The sequence below is a fragment of the Cavia porcellus genome, unplaced genomic scaffold (assembly GCF_034190915.1).
Source record: "Cavia porcellus strain 051 isolate PalLab524CR breed Dunkin Hartley unplaced genomic scaffold, mCavPor4.1 scaffold_33, whole genome shotgun sequence".
Classification (NCBI taxonomy): Eukaryota; Metazoa; Chordata; class Mammalia; order Rodentia; family Caviidae; genus Cavia; species Cavia porcellus.
Window position 1 is genome coordinate 7,806,321 of NW_026947516.1, and position 13,556 is coordinate 7,819,876.

Consider the following 13,556-nt stretch of genomic DNA (forward strand, 5'->3'; position numbering starts at 1 on the left):
GTATTTCACCACTGATTTTGAATCATAGTTTTTCAGGATACATCAGTCTAGGTTGGAAATCATTTTGCTTTAGGATCTGGAATACTTCACTCCATGCTCTTCCTGACTTTATTGTTTGTGCTGAGAAGTCTGCTGTGATTCTGATAGGTTTTCCTTTATAAGTGATCTGTCTTTTCTTTTTCTTTTTTATCAGTACTGGGGATTGAACTCACGACTGCCTGCTTGCAAGGCAGCCACTTATGCCACTGAGCTAAATCCCCAGTGCCTGATCTGTCTTTTCTGACAGCTTTTAATAATCTATTCTTGTGTTGGATTTCTGGGATGGTGATTATTATATGTCTGGGTGTAGTTTTATTTTCATTATGACTCTTTGGAGTTCTATAGGCTTCACTGAACCTGATGTTGGTTTCTGATCTCATGCTTTGGAAATTTTCAGCTATTACTTCTCTAAATATCCTCTTGACATCCTTTTCTTTTTCATTGTCCCCTTCTTTTTCATTAATCCCTATCAATCTTATGTTGTTTTTCTTTGCGTCTTCTTGCAGTTGTTGAACTGTTATATCCTGATTCCTTGTTATTTTTAAAACATCTTCCTTTCCTGTTCACTGGCTACAATCCTGTCTTCAAGGACTGAAATTCTATCTTAACTTTCATTAAAGCAGTTTTTACAGGTTTCAGTGGAGTTTTTGATTTCCTGTATATCTCTGCATCTGCTTTATGTATTGTTTGTTTCTTATATTGCTCATCTAGGGATTCTATCTTTTTGTTTAGTTCCTCCAATTTTTTAACTGTGTTTTCTTTAGATATATTCAGAATCTCTTTCATTTCTTTTATCATTTCTTCTTTTACCTGGGAAATTATTTTGAGTTTGAATTCCTTTCCGGAGTTGCTTGTTTACTTCAGTAACTATTATGTCTGATATTTGAGGTGTATGGCATATATTTTCTTCTATATACATCGCTCCTAGGGTTTCTTGAGATGGGCTGGAGGTTTGAGGTTGTAATTTAGTCTTTCGTTTTGTCATTTTCCTATATATCTGTGTTTCAAATGTTATTTGAAAGCTTCCACAGGGTCTGATGGAAATCCACTTCTATGTTCGCACCTCCTGAGACTCTGGCACCCAACTAGTTCCCCCAGGCCGCTGGGCCTCTGGAACTGGTGATGCTCGCCTGCTTGCTTAGAAATCCACAGTCCTCCAGACACACGGGGAGGTAGATGCAGGTGCCCCAGATATGCCCAGTCCTTAATCTGCACCCAGATGGTGTGAGAGTCCTTCTGTTAGTCTTTTTGAGACAAGGTCTCACTATGCAATTCAGGCTGGCCTTGGGCTCACTTTGTAGCTCGGACTGGTCTTGAACTTGCAAATGATTCTCCTGCCTCAGCCTCCCAAGTGCTGGGATTACAGAAGAGAGCCACCATGCCTGGCCAGTATTCAGTTCTTGACAATACTTCCTTTCCACAGCTATGTTTTATGGATTGGATAAAAAATATGACCCCAAAGGCTATTGTGTTCAGAAGGGAGGCTTCTGGAAGGGGTGCTAGCCTTATCCATCCATCAGTGCACTAAAGAGTCATGGGAAATGGTTAGGAGTTTTAGCCTAGAAGAGGAAGAAGGTCACTAGGGATATGCACTGGAAGAGTGTATCTTGTCCCTGGCCCCCCTTTTCTGAATCTTTCCCTTTCACTCTGCTTACCATAAACCATGAGGTGACAGCTGTTTCCACCATGCCCTTCCACCAAAATGTTTCTACCTGCTGGCTTCAGCCAGCCAACCAGGTACTGTACCCTTTGAAACCATGAGCCAAACTAAAACTCTCCTCCTTTTCATTGATTTTGGTCACAGCTCTGAAAAGCTGACTAATACACGTAGTATTAGTCATGACTCCTAGGTATGAGGGTCACAACTCCAGTGAGCCTGTGTCATGGTTTATGTCTGTGTCCCCCAGGCCTCATCAGTTTGCATTGTATAGTTGTGATTGGTTCATTGTCTAGTGCTTGGATTGATGGTGTCAGTGCTCTACCCACATAGGGGTGGAGCCAGGATGTGATGTAATGGCAGGAAGAAGGTGTGTCTTGGTCTTTGCCGGTTCAAGCTTGCTGTTTGCACCCGCCATGAAAGTGGCCCAGCCATGCCCACCTGCCTGGGAGCCTACTGAGTGTGGACTGAAACCTCCAAAAACTGTAAGAAATAAACCTTTCCTTTCCCAACTTGGGCATCAGGTATTTTGTCTCAGCGACGAGTAAAAAGTAACTAAGACAGCCTGTCACCTGACAACTGGGGAAACATGCCCAGAGAGGATGAGATGACTGGGTACATCAGACTTGGACTTATCTCCCTAAGATTGGTCTTCCAGATGCATGTGGATATGAGGCCACTGCATTTACCTAGCAGCGCTGCCCAGGGACACAGCAAGGGATTCTACAAGGACTCCAGGAGTCATCAGGGAGTCTACCCTGGTACCTGAATCTCTCAGAAATCTGCTGTCTATAAGGGGAAGCGGCAGTTTATAAAAGAACTGCAGAAGAATGGAGAAGAAAGCAGAAGGTGGGTGACCAAAAACAGTGCTGGTTACTTAAATGGCCCAGGGGGTAAAAGGTGGCCAAGGGTGTACCTCATCCCAGTTTCTCCTTGAAGCCAAGAAGGTGTGCAACATGGAGATTTTCCTGAACAATGTTCCTTAAAAAGAAGGACAAGCCTGTCCCAGGCCTATAAAGCAACACTGTATTATGACATGCTGTGTTATAAATTAAAGGGAAGATCAAGACCTCAAACACAAACAGAGCCTAAACAAGCCCTTTTGATATCTTCAGGGGAAGCAGCAAGCCTGAGAATTCAAAGACACTGTGAAACTACAGACAAATAAGCAGCTACAGATCAAAGCAATGTATTGTAAGCTGATACTCACTTTGTCTACACCAGCACTCAAAATGTAATTCCCCTTCTTGTTCCACTTCAAGGCAAAGATAGGTCCTTTATGCTGGCCTAAGGTGCTAGCCAAGTTACCTGGGAGGTAAAAGCAAACACATGCATAGACACCTCAGAATTACCAACTGCTCACAGGCGGAGGGCCCTCTTCTTGGACCCAGCACAAGGGACTCAGGACTTACCATCCTCTGTCCATATTCTTGCAAAACCGTCGTAGGAACCTGTAGCCAGCAGTGTCCCGTCGCTCTGGGGGCCATAAGGAGACACGAAACACTTCAGGATCTCCCCAGGGGAATGACCCTAGGGAGCCCACCTTCCCACTGCAGAGCTCCCCCAGCATCCTTCATGGAGAGGCCATGTCTCCTAGCGCCCAGCCTGCTGCCTGTCTGCACAGTCTCCTCACAAATGCTTGGAATCTGGGCCCCTGTACCAGCATGCTGGGATGGCAGCTAACACACAGGAGTCATCCCCATATACATATCCCGCCCCCCTCCAGCATAGGGGGAGGAACTCAGAGCTGCACCCCTGGCCCTTTCAACATATTATTTTGAGACAGGGTGTTTTGCTGCATCACCCAGGCTGGGCTCCTACATGCAATCATCCTGCTTCATCCTCCCGCATAGCTGGGATTCCGGGAGTGCCCACCGCCCTTTGTGTCCGTCTGTCTCCGTGTATGTATGTGCCTGGCGCTGTCTCAGGGGGCGAATGTTGCTTACGTTCCAGTCCAGCGAGGTGACATCCTTGTTGCTCGGGACGTCATGGCCCCCCTCTCGGATACAATGCCTCAGCACGAGCTGTGTGGAGCCTCCATTGCTGTTCTCGTTGAGGTTCCATATCCGAGCGGTGGAGTCGCCGGATCTGCGGAAAGAGATACAGCAGGCTGAACCCTGGCACTGGCACCAGAACTGGCAGAGTGGAGCCAACAAAGCTCAGGGAGGCTTGCCCTTGGGCCAGGACTCCTCCTTCAGCATGGAGGCACAGCGTCCTCTCCATCTTGCCAGCTCACCATAGTCCCTCCTTGCCATCCAGGACATGAATGCCTTCATACGGCTTTGCATGCACCCACTTACAGCAGACACAGCCTGGCACAAGGTTTGCCATAGTGCACACCAGGCACACATTCACATTCTACAACCACCCAGGACCCTGGAGGACCCTCTGTCCTGAAATCCTTACCCAGAGGCTAGCAGGTCACTGACAGGATTCCAGGCACAAATGAACACCTCGGACTCGTGGCCCCGAAGGACGGTGGCTTTGCTGGAAGGAATTTCAACATCTCCATCGATCTCCATGGGCTTTGAGTGGTTGTCTGTCACAGAGGCACAGAGACACACATGATGATGCTCGCAGGAAGAAGGAGCCTGCAGAACTGCCCGAGCAATCCTTGCCTTTACGTTTCGGGGCAGCGCTGCCCCCAGGGCCTCACTGACTATGGCTGCTGTGCAGTGGGTGCCTGGGTTCTTTCTAGATTGGCAGCACTGTAGCCTGGGTCTGATCAGATCCTAGGCTTCATGAGCTGCAAGCAGGGTGCCTCACTGTGGGAATGCAACAAGATGGTGGCCCCTATAAGAGGTGGCACCCAGTGGAATGTCATCCCTGGCCCCACCCAGTCTGCTCAGACTTCAGGTTCCACCATGGGCGCTCTCCCTCACACATGTTCCCCTCAAACCCCAGACCATGCCCAGGTGGCACAACTGGCCTGATGCTGCCTGGACTTTCAACCTCCAAAACTACGACCTCAGTAGCTATAATTCCTTTATAAAACACCCAGCCTCGGGCATTCCATCACAGCAACAGCACACAAATCCAGCCATGCTTCCAATTTCACTGAAGAGGAAGCAGTTACTTATCCTTTAGAGCTGGGGTGGTGACCCCGGGGCGGGGGGGGGGGGGGAGTCTGGTTCACTGCTGACTGTTTCTATACGCAGAGGTGGTGGCATGGCCACTTTCATGTCTATGCTCTGCCCCTGGCTGCTCTATGGGCTGCATGGTGTCCCCTCCTGAGTCACATAGTGAAGTCCTGACTGTAGAACTCAGGAAGTGATTATACAGAGATGACATCTTTATAGAGGTGACTGGAGCAAAACAAGGGTCACTGATGCACGCTGAGGGGCAGCTCTGAGAGGACACAAGGAGAGGATGCTGTCTGGGGCGAGGAGAGAGTTATCTGTTGTTCCACAGCGGGAACCTTGGCCTGCTGCCTGCTGGCTGGAGGAACAGAGGCCCGTGGAAGAAGCCCCCTTCCTGAAGCCCCTTCATGGCCACCAAGCAGCTAAGGTGGTGGCCTAGAAGCTTCAAGTGACAACTACCTGCCCCTCTCAGGAAGTCAGCCAGCCCCTGCTTCACAGGAGTGAGAAAGTGACAACACACTGTCAGACAGGGGTGACAGTTATACCTGGTCAAGTTCATGGTAGGCGCAAGTGCATCCTTTTACATCTTTCCTGGAAAAGTTTTTGGTGAAAAACTGTGGGAAGAAAAGGATGCACTGCTCATTTGGTGGCAGATTGTCTGGGACTATGCCACTCCTGCTTCAAAGCATAAAAAAATAAGAAAAGCCTGCAGTCCTGGCTGGCCTTTGGCATTCCCATCCTCTCCAGGAGGTACAGTGCTGGCTGTGAAAGCCGCACCTGTTCTGCCACTGAGGGTCTCCTGAGATGGGTGCGATGGCTGAGGCAGCCTGGGGACCTTGGCCAGCCTGCAGTGTAAGGGACCTGGTGACCACACTGAGGCTCAGAAGCCACTGCACACTTGGCACAGGTGGCTGGGAAAGGCGTTGCCTCGACAGGCTGGTGTGAGCAGGGCCTAAGGTGGCCGTGCTGGGCTGTGTCCCAGGTTCCAGAGCTGTGAGCAGGGAACACCCACCCAAGAGAGAGGAGTCAGGTCTCTGGGTAGGGCGACACCTGGTCTGACACAGCAGAGGGCCCTGAAGGGTCCTTGGAATGGCTTTGGTTCCAGCAAGCATCTATACCCCAAGGCAGGGGGTTCTGAAGGTAGGCCCAGGACATGGACCTCTTTCCTGCCTGGCCTGTTTTTTTTTAAAAGACAAGGTCAAGCTTGGGGTGTCCTTCAACTTGCAGCAACCCTCCTGCTTCAGTCTCCCAAGTGCTGGGATCACAGGAGTGGGCCCACATGCCTGGCTCTGGCCTGAACTTAAAAGAATTTCTGATGTGGGAATGAGCTGGTAGAAGGTGTTCTATACCCAAGTAAGTTTCGTGACTTAAGTCACAGACAGACAAACACACACACAACCACATACACAAAAAAATGCAATACTCGTCTTTCTGTGACACAGAGCACCCCTGAGGTCCTACTGTCCACTGGCAGACATCTGCCACAGGAGGGACTAGGGCCATGGAGTTTCTTCCATGCCTGAGAGCAAACAGTGCACTGTGCGGGCCGTGGACCCTCCCACCCACCGCAGGTGGGGGAGATGACAAACACCTGCTCCTGTGACAGGGTGGACAGTGGTCAGCATGCACTTCCTCATGAGGAAGCTCCCTCTGGACACGCCACTGTTCCTTTGGAATGTGCCCCTTTCCCCTGCCTTCAAGCACAGTCGTATTCCTTGGACTCCAGCGCTGTGTCTTGGCACAGCTGTCTTCTCTATTCTGAGGCTTCTGGCCCCACGCAGAACTGCAGGTACTCTAACCTACTTGCCCCTGAACTGCTGCTAGGTTCCCGGCAGGCTCAGGGACGGTGCGACCAGCCATGCTGAATGCTACGGCCATAGCCTGGGTGTTCAAGGTCCCCCTGACTCCCACGGTAAAGAAGTCACCCCTCTGCATATGAAAAGCAAGCCGACCCTCAGGTCTCACAACCAAGGCTATCTGCCCACGAGCTGTGGCAGGCTTTGAGGCACATGCTCTTCTCTGCTCTGCCCAGCTCGGTGCCCACAAGGACATTGAGCCATGGTTTCTTAAGATTTGAGTGAAACTGCTGAGTTCCAACGTTTGCAGAAATTCTTCTGCACTGATTTCTCAGAGCTCACCAATTACAAGTGATTTTGTATGATGGGAGATTTCAAAAAACGACTACAGCTAGTTGCTTCTGGGTAACTAGAGGATTGCACCTGTATCAGTAGACAGTCAATAGATGACCTTTTGGGACAAGCCAGGTCCTGTCTCTGCTCCAGAATTCTTGGGTCATGAATATTGATTAAATATTGATTGAATATTAATTAAAGACCTCAGACTGGGGTCTCTTTATTTCTGGGCTAGGCAGATGGCCTTTACATCACCTGTCTGGTAAATTACTGGACAATCTGTAAGCTTTGGTCTGATTTTGGAGCTGGAGAGACAGACTTCCAGAGTTCACCTGCTTGGGCCTGTGACTGGCCAATGACCACTGCCTACAAGGCTCAGCTATGGGCTACAGCCATATCAGGAGTGACCAGTTGGCCCTCTGCAGATGAGCAGGCTGTAGAGATGGGACCACTGGAGTATGGTGCCAATGCCAATCTTCTTTCCTTTTTTCTTTTTCTTTTTTTTTTGAGACATGGGCTTGCTGTATAGTTCATGCTGCCCCAGAATTCACTATGTAGCTCAGGCTGGCCTCAAACCTGCAGCAATCCTCCTGCCTCAGCCTCTGGAGTGCAGGGATTACAGGTGTGACCCACCGCGCCTGGTTAATGTCAATCTTCTTGACTAGCTGCTGGGGCTGCCTGGGTGCTTGGAGGGAAATAATTTCCAAGGAAAGAACACACACATCCACATGTGCACACATACACATACACACCCACATGTTCACCACATGTAGGCACACACCATGCACACATGGACCATATGCGCTCCCACACACACAGAGCTTGTATGCGTACACACTCGTGGTACACGTATGCTTTGAATGTAGAGCTCAAGTAGAGTCCCTTGGTGCCTACAAAGCGATGAGTCAAAGTAGGGCGTGGGCAGGAATTCAGGCTTTCTGATTTATCTGCCAAATATTCTCAGGCAATTACCCAAAGGGGACTAATCTCCTGGGGCTTTACAAGACCAGGTAGGAGACTGCCCTGTGCCCAGGCCTGCAGCCTGGAAGTCACCATGAGGTTCACTCTTTTCCCACACCATGGCTGACCACCCTCAGCATGGGAGGCTCGCGGAGGAAAGGCCCTCAGGACCTTGCAGCTCCCACAGCAGCAAAAGGGTGAGACTTCCTACAACCAAGTACACGTAGACCTGGAGCCTAAGGACTGTGATGAGACAGATGGACTGCCAGGTGCTTCTGGCCTCACTGGAAGCAAATCTCAGACACGACTTTGGAGACCCAGAGAGCGGCCATCTAAAGTCCTTCAGATGTGCCCAGATGTGGAAGAGAACCACCGGCCGCAGGAGTCCAGCAGCCCACCCCACACTCACTGATTGCATGCGCTCCGTTCTCTTCCCCGTTCACTGTGGCCTCTCCGTTCTTCGGAGGGTTCTGCTGAGAAGCAGCTGCTGGCGCTGTCGTGGCTGCTGTTGTGGTTGCTGTCGCTGCTGCTGCCGCTGCCGCGGCACTGGCTTGCTGCTGAGCGAGCTTCTCCCGGAACGCCTGCTGCCGGGTCTGCACCACGTCGGGCATCACCGCGTCGATCAGGGACAGGGACTCTATGGGGCGGCCGTCAAACACCGTGCCATCCTGGGAAAGCAAGCAGGCCAGGCCGTGAGTGCACTGGGAGCCGGAGGAAAGGGCACAAAGGGTGGGTGAACGACAGGAAGGCACAGGGGACCTGACACTGCATAAATATCGGCCGAATCTAGACTTAGGGACATCTGAACACTACCACATTACCCCGCGATGCAAACCGTCACGCGAGGTGGCCAAGCTCCAGTAAGGGTCGGTTTGCCTTCCTGGAGGAGAGCCACCGCTCCAAGGCTGGAGCCCCTGGGCTCTACTGCCACCTAGTGGGTGGAGGCCGGCAATGCTGCTTGGCCCCCTGAATGCACAGGATGGGTGTTACTGGGTGCAGACACAATCACCAGCCCCAAACGCCCCAAACACGAGGCCACCACTTATGTGGGAAAGGGATGCTTTGGAATCACCCAACACAATTTAGAGGCAACTACACCATTCAGAGTTAGACGTCTGGCACGTCTGATAATAAAACAAGTACCTTTTTGCTACTTGACTCCCTGGATTCCAGGTATGGATCAAATACAGCCCTCCTATAACTGACAGAGAAATTGCTTGGTCCTGATTCCTAGTTTTGTGAGCATCTTTTGCTTTACTGCTTCTCACCTACCATGAAAGCATTTCTACACATTCTTAAAAATGCAGAGGGCATTGGGGATTTAGCTCAGTGGCATAAGCACCTGTCTAGTTAAAAAAAAAAAATGCAGGGGGAAGTTCCTTCCTTGGGAAGTGCTCCCAATCTGGACTGGAACTCAGCGTGCCTGACAGCTGAGTCTGGCTGGTGTGCAAATACGTGTGTATGTGTGTGCTCTGAACCTGAGCTACCTCGGCAATAAGAAAGAACCCAGGGGCAGAAGTTTTAGAGGAACACTGTATAAACAAAGTATGGCCTGGCTAATTCCACACTAAGATATTTGAAATAAGAACACTACAGAACAATACAGTATCACCTCCTCACTGCCCTGTCCCCCAGATTCCAGCCATGGGGTGGCCAGGGTGAACAGTCAAGGTGCTTCCATATCTCCTTCCTCTCTGATACAGTCCCATTCCAATGGGCGGCCGTGTCCCAGAAGGCAGTCATGCAGTAAAAGCACTTCGTTTAAACTCTGAAGCACATTGTCTCTGGCAGCCTGCCCTGCCCCCCTGAGTGACTTGAAATGTGACATCTTTCATTTGTCTCTAGACACAGCAGCCTTTGGATTGGGGACCTCGTCACTGTGAATGCGTCTATGCAAATGAAAGAAGATGGAAGTGCGTAGGCAGAGGGACGCCAAGTCATGAGTCGGGGGTGGGGAATCTGGGAGCCAGCAGGGAATCTGATACTTGTTTTTCTTAAGGATAAAGAGATGAGATGGGGCTTGACAAGACTGGTGGAAAAGCCGAACGCGTCCAACATGAAGAAAAGGGAGAAGAGTGTGAGGGAGGCGGCAACCTGGAGCATGCTAAGAGAGGGTGGTTTGTGGAGGATGGTGGAGGGACCCCAAGACAGAAAACAATGGTATATGTTACCAGGCCTGGGGCGGAACTATGTGCTTGGGTCATGGGAGGAGAAAGATGGACAGAAGAAGGGGCTGGGCAGCATGGACCCAAGATAAAGACTCGCGGGAAGATATTGAGAAACTCTTGGGTCACAGGCAGAGCTCCGGATGCAGAGGCAGGGGGCAAACAGGGGTTCTTCAGATCTTGGACAATGCTGGAATATGATGTGAAAGTAGGACACTTCTCAAAGGAACCACTGTTAAAGGCAGAAGGAGCCACGAGTGAATCAGTGGGATTTTTAGCCATCACTCCAACCCCTCCCTCATCTACACCACCAGCACAGTCACAGAAACTGTCTCTCAGCATCGTCTCACATAAAGGTCACTGGGTCTAGGTGCAGGGTCCCCATACCTCGTTGATGCTGATCTCAGCCTCCACATACTGCAGGCCCTTCTGCAGGATGGAGATGAGGGCAGCTGGTGGCACTAGTGTCCCATTGATGTTGGACTGGCTGATGTGGCTCTCAATCCCAAACGTGAAGGCCGAGTGGGAAAAACCTGCAGGGTGACAAAAGACAAGGCGACTGAGGGTCGAGTGGGGGAGGTGGGGAGGTGCTCTCATAGCACCGTGGGTTTCAACCATGCTTAATTAACAGGTAGGCCATGGCTATGAGGGGCTTCCGATTTCGGGTCAAGCAGGCAGAGAGAGAGAAGTACAAGACCAAAGGTTTTGGGACTGAGCCCCTTCCTATTTCTCTCTTGGCTTCCTGTCTACCATGAGGTAAGCCATACTGTTCTACCTCATGCTGCTGCGGTTATGCTCTGCTCACAGCCAGCCCAAAGGCTCCAGGGCCAAGTGACCAGAGACTGAAACCTTGGAAACCATAAGCTCACATAAACCTTTTTTTAGTATAAGCTCAGATACCTTGTTAAAGTAACAGAAAGCTAACAGATATGGGCATTTTGTAGACATCATGTGATATAGACAAAAATCGTAATATCCAAAAAATGCCACCAACACAGCACACCAATGGGGGGCTGGTTCTTTCCCCAAGTGATCACATAGCTCTGGCATCAGGACAGATCATCTGCCCACTGCAAGCCTGGGAAAAGATCCCAACTTGGCATGTGTATTAAGACATCTCCAGGACTCCTATCACTTTTGCATCACCCCCAAATAATCTCAAGTTGAAGCATTCTACATTGGGGCTATCTATATTAAAAAGCAAATATAACAAGAGTTTGCCCTGAATGCTCTGGTTCAATGTCTCATCACACAAACTCAACTGCAGGAGGTCACAGGCCCCAGTTCAGATCAGTTTAAAATCTCAGTGGAAAAGGCAAAGCTCTGAGATGGTCAATGTGATACTGAGTCACTTTCAGGAAATTTTCCTTTTCTGTTTTTATTTTTTCCCAGCATGGGGGAAGGACCCCAGGGCTACACCTGCAGGGAACTATGTTAGGCAAGTGTTCTGCCTTTGGGCTATGCCCCAGTCCTCTGCTGACTCTCCCCCTTCCTTCCCATTGCATTTCTCACTGCCTGTGTGGGAAGCTGCTACTAAATGAAATGATTACAAATTCTCAGACACTGCCAGATAAGCTATGGATGGAGGCAGCACTTGAAAGAGAATGTTCAAAAACAATGCCTTGGTGGTTGGGGCAATGGCTGCCTTGAGGCACTGGCAGGGGGGTATCAGGAGGGGGCGGGGAGGACTGGGAATGATCCAGAACCTTTTGTCAGGGGCAGAAAGGCAGCACCAGGAAGTCCAGCCTGAGGGGCAGCCAATCTCCTGGAGCTAGGTCACGATGACCTGGAGGTGATGGGGGATCAGTGTCCTTGGGAAATAGAGGCCTGGGGGAGGGGCTCTGGTGGGGAGTAGCATGGACACCCCCCTTCCATGCTCAGCTGCCTGGCCAGAGATGGAAGGTGGCTAGGGCACTCCATGGCGTGGCCTTAAACTGTCACACTCTTCAGTTTACCCGGATGGGGAGCAAACATCTGACACCATGCTTGGAATTCTGGGTTAGGGTCCTCTGCTCTCTGGTGAAGGCAGCACCTCCAGGCTCGGGCTCGGAACCTGGCTATCTTGGGGGCTGGGAGCTGCAGCCACTGCTGCTGCCAGGCATCTGTTTCCCTTCCAGTCAGCAGAATGGGACCTCCGATGGCTGGGGCATCCTCAGGTCACACACACACACACACACACACACACACACACACACACACACAGCCCCCCCCCCCCGCTCTACAATAAGAGATGCATACACACACACACACATTGACACCCTGCCTTGACCCTCTGCAATATTGGGGACACAAACACGCACACACACATATCCCTTTGCAATAACTGACACACATATGCACACCCCTCTGCAGTACCAGATATACACATGAACACCCTTCTGCAATGATACGCACACACTCTGCAAGAACAGACACACACATGCATCCCCCTCTGCAATAATGGACACACACATGCATACCCCTCTGCAACAACACAAGCACCCCTCTTCAGTAAGACACAAACATGCATACCTCTTTGCAATAACACACACACACCTCTCTGCAAGAACAGACACACACATGCACACCTCTCTGCAATACCGGACACACATGCACACCCCTCTGCAATAACGGATGCACAATGCACACCCCTTTGCAATATTGGACACACACATGCACATCCCTCTGCAATAACAGACACACGCATGCACATCCCAGTGCAATAACGCACAAGCCACTCTGCAATAACAGATACACACATGCACACCCCTTGCAATACCAGACACACACACACTCTTCTGCAATAACGGACACACATGCACACCTCTCTGCAAGATCGGACACACACACACGCATCCCCCTCTGCAATAACAGACACAATGCACATTCACCTGCAATAACACACACCCCTCTCTGCAGTACCGCACAGACACACGCACCCCCCTCCACAATAACAGATGGATACACACCCTCCTCTGCAAATACGGACACACACATGCATATCCCTCTGCAATAACACACACACCCGTGTGATAACAAATACACACACACACACACACCCTTCTGCAGTAATGGACATACATGAAAAACCCTCAGCAATAACAGACACAAGATGCACACACACACACACCCTCTGCAATAACTGAGATGCCCACTAGAGGGCAATGTTCTTCCACGAAGGAGCTGCGGGCCTGCACTCTATTTCCTCCATTGTGGTTTTCACTCTTCTCCACCCCCTCCTCCCCATCTACCCACTGTTCCTCCCCCATCGCCTGGTCCTAATGAATGCATCAAATATGCAGCCCATAGCTGCTATTAATTCTACAATTAGTTGCACAGAGCCATGCAAACTTCTTTTCCAAACCATACTTACTTCAGAGGCTCAGGATGTTGGAAGCAAAATCCTCAGTCCCTCTAATTCTTTATAAAATTGGTTATACACAACACAGCCACAGGTTTCATTTTGGCAGGTTTGTGTATGCACATAACATTCTCTGTTCACTGACTCTCCCCATTTGAGCTGCCCTGCTTCTTCCCCAATTTC

The 13,556-nt window shown here is 50.3% G+C and overlaps 1 protein-coding gene across 10 annotated transcripts in view; it reads right to left on the bottom strand.

Annotated features, from left to right (window-relative positions):
- Nucleotides 1-13,556, bottom strand: part of LOC100734681 (transducin beta like 1 X-linked) — a 201,885-nt gene that overhangs the window by 17,561 nt on the left and 170,768 nt on the right. For 9 of the 10 annotated variants that reach the window (XM_005000289.4, XM_013144435.3, XM_023561903.2 and 6 more), the window contains 6 exons: nucleotides 10,421-10,566; nucleotides 8,278-8,536; nucleotides 4,103-4,235; nucleotides 3,643-3,784; nucleotides 3,109-3,172; nucleotides 2,907-3,004 (listed from right to left, as the gene is read on the bottom strand). In XM_005000289.4, the coding sequence (XP_005000346.1) occupies nucleotides 2,907-3,004; nucleotides 3,109-3,172; nucleotides 3,643-3,784; nucleotides 4,103-4,235; nucleotides 8,278-8,536; nucleotides 10,421-10,566 (842 nt within the window). The remainder of the gene's footprint in view (nucleotides 1-2,906; nucleotides 3,005-3,108; nucleotides 3,173-3,642; nucleotides 3,785-4,102; nucleotides 4,236-8,277; nucleotides 8,537-10,420; nucleotides 10,567-13,556) is intronic. The other variant, XM_063243116.1, reaches the window with a different exon arrangement.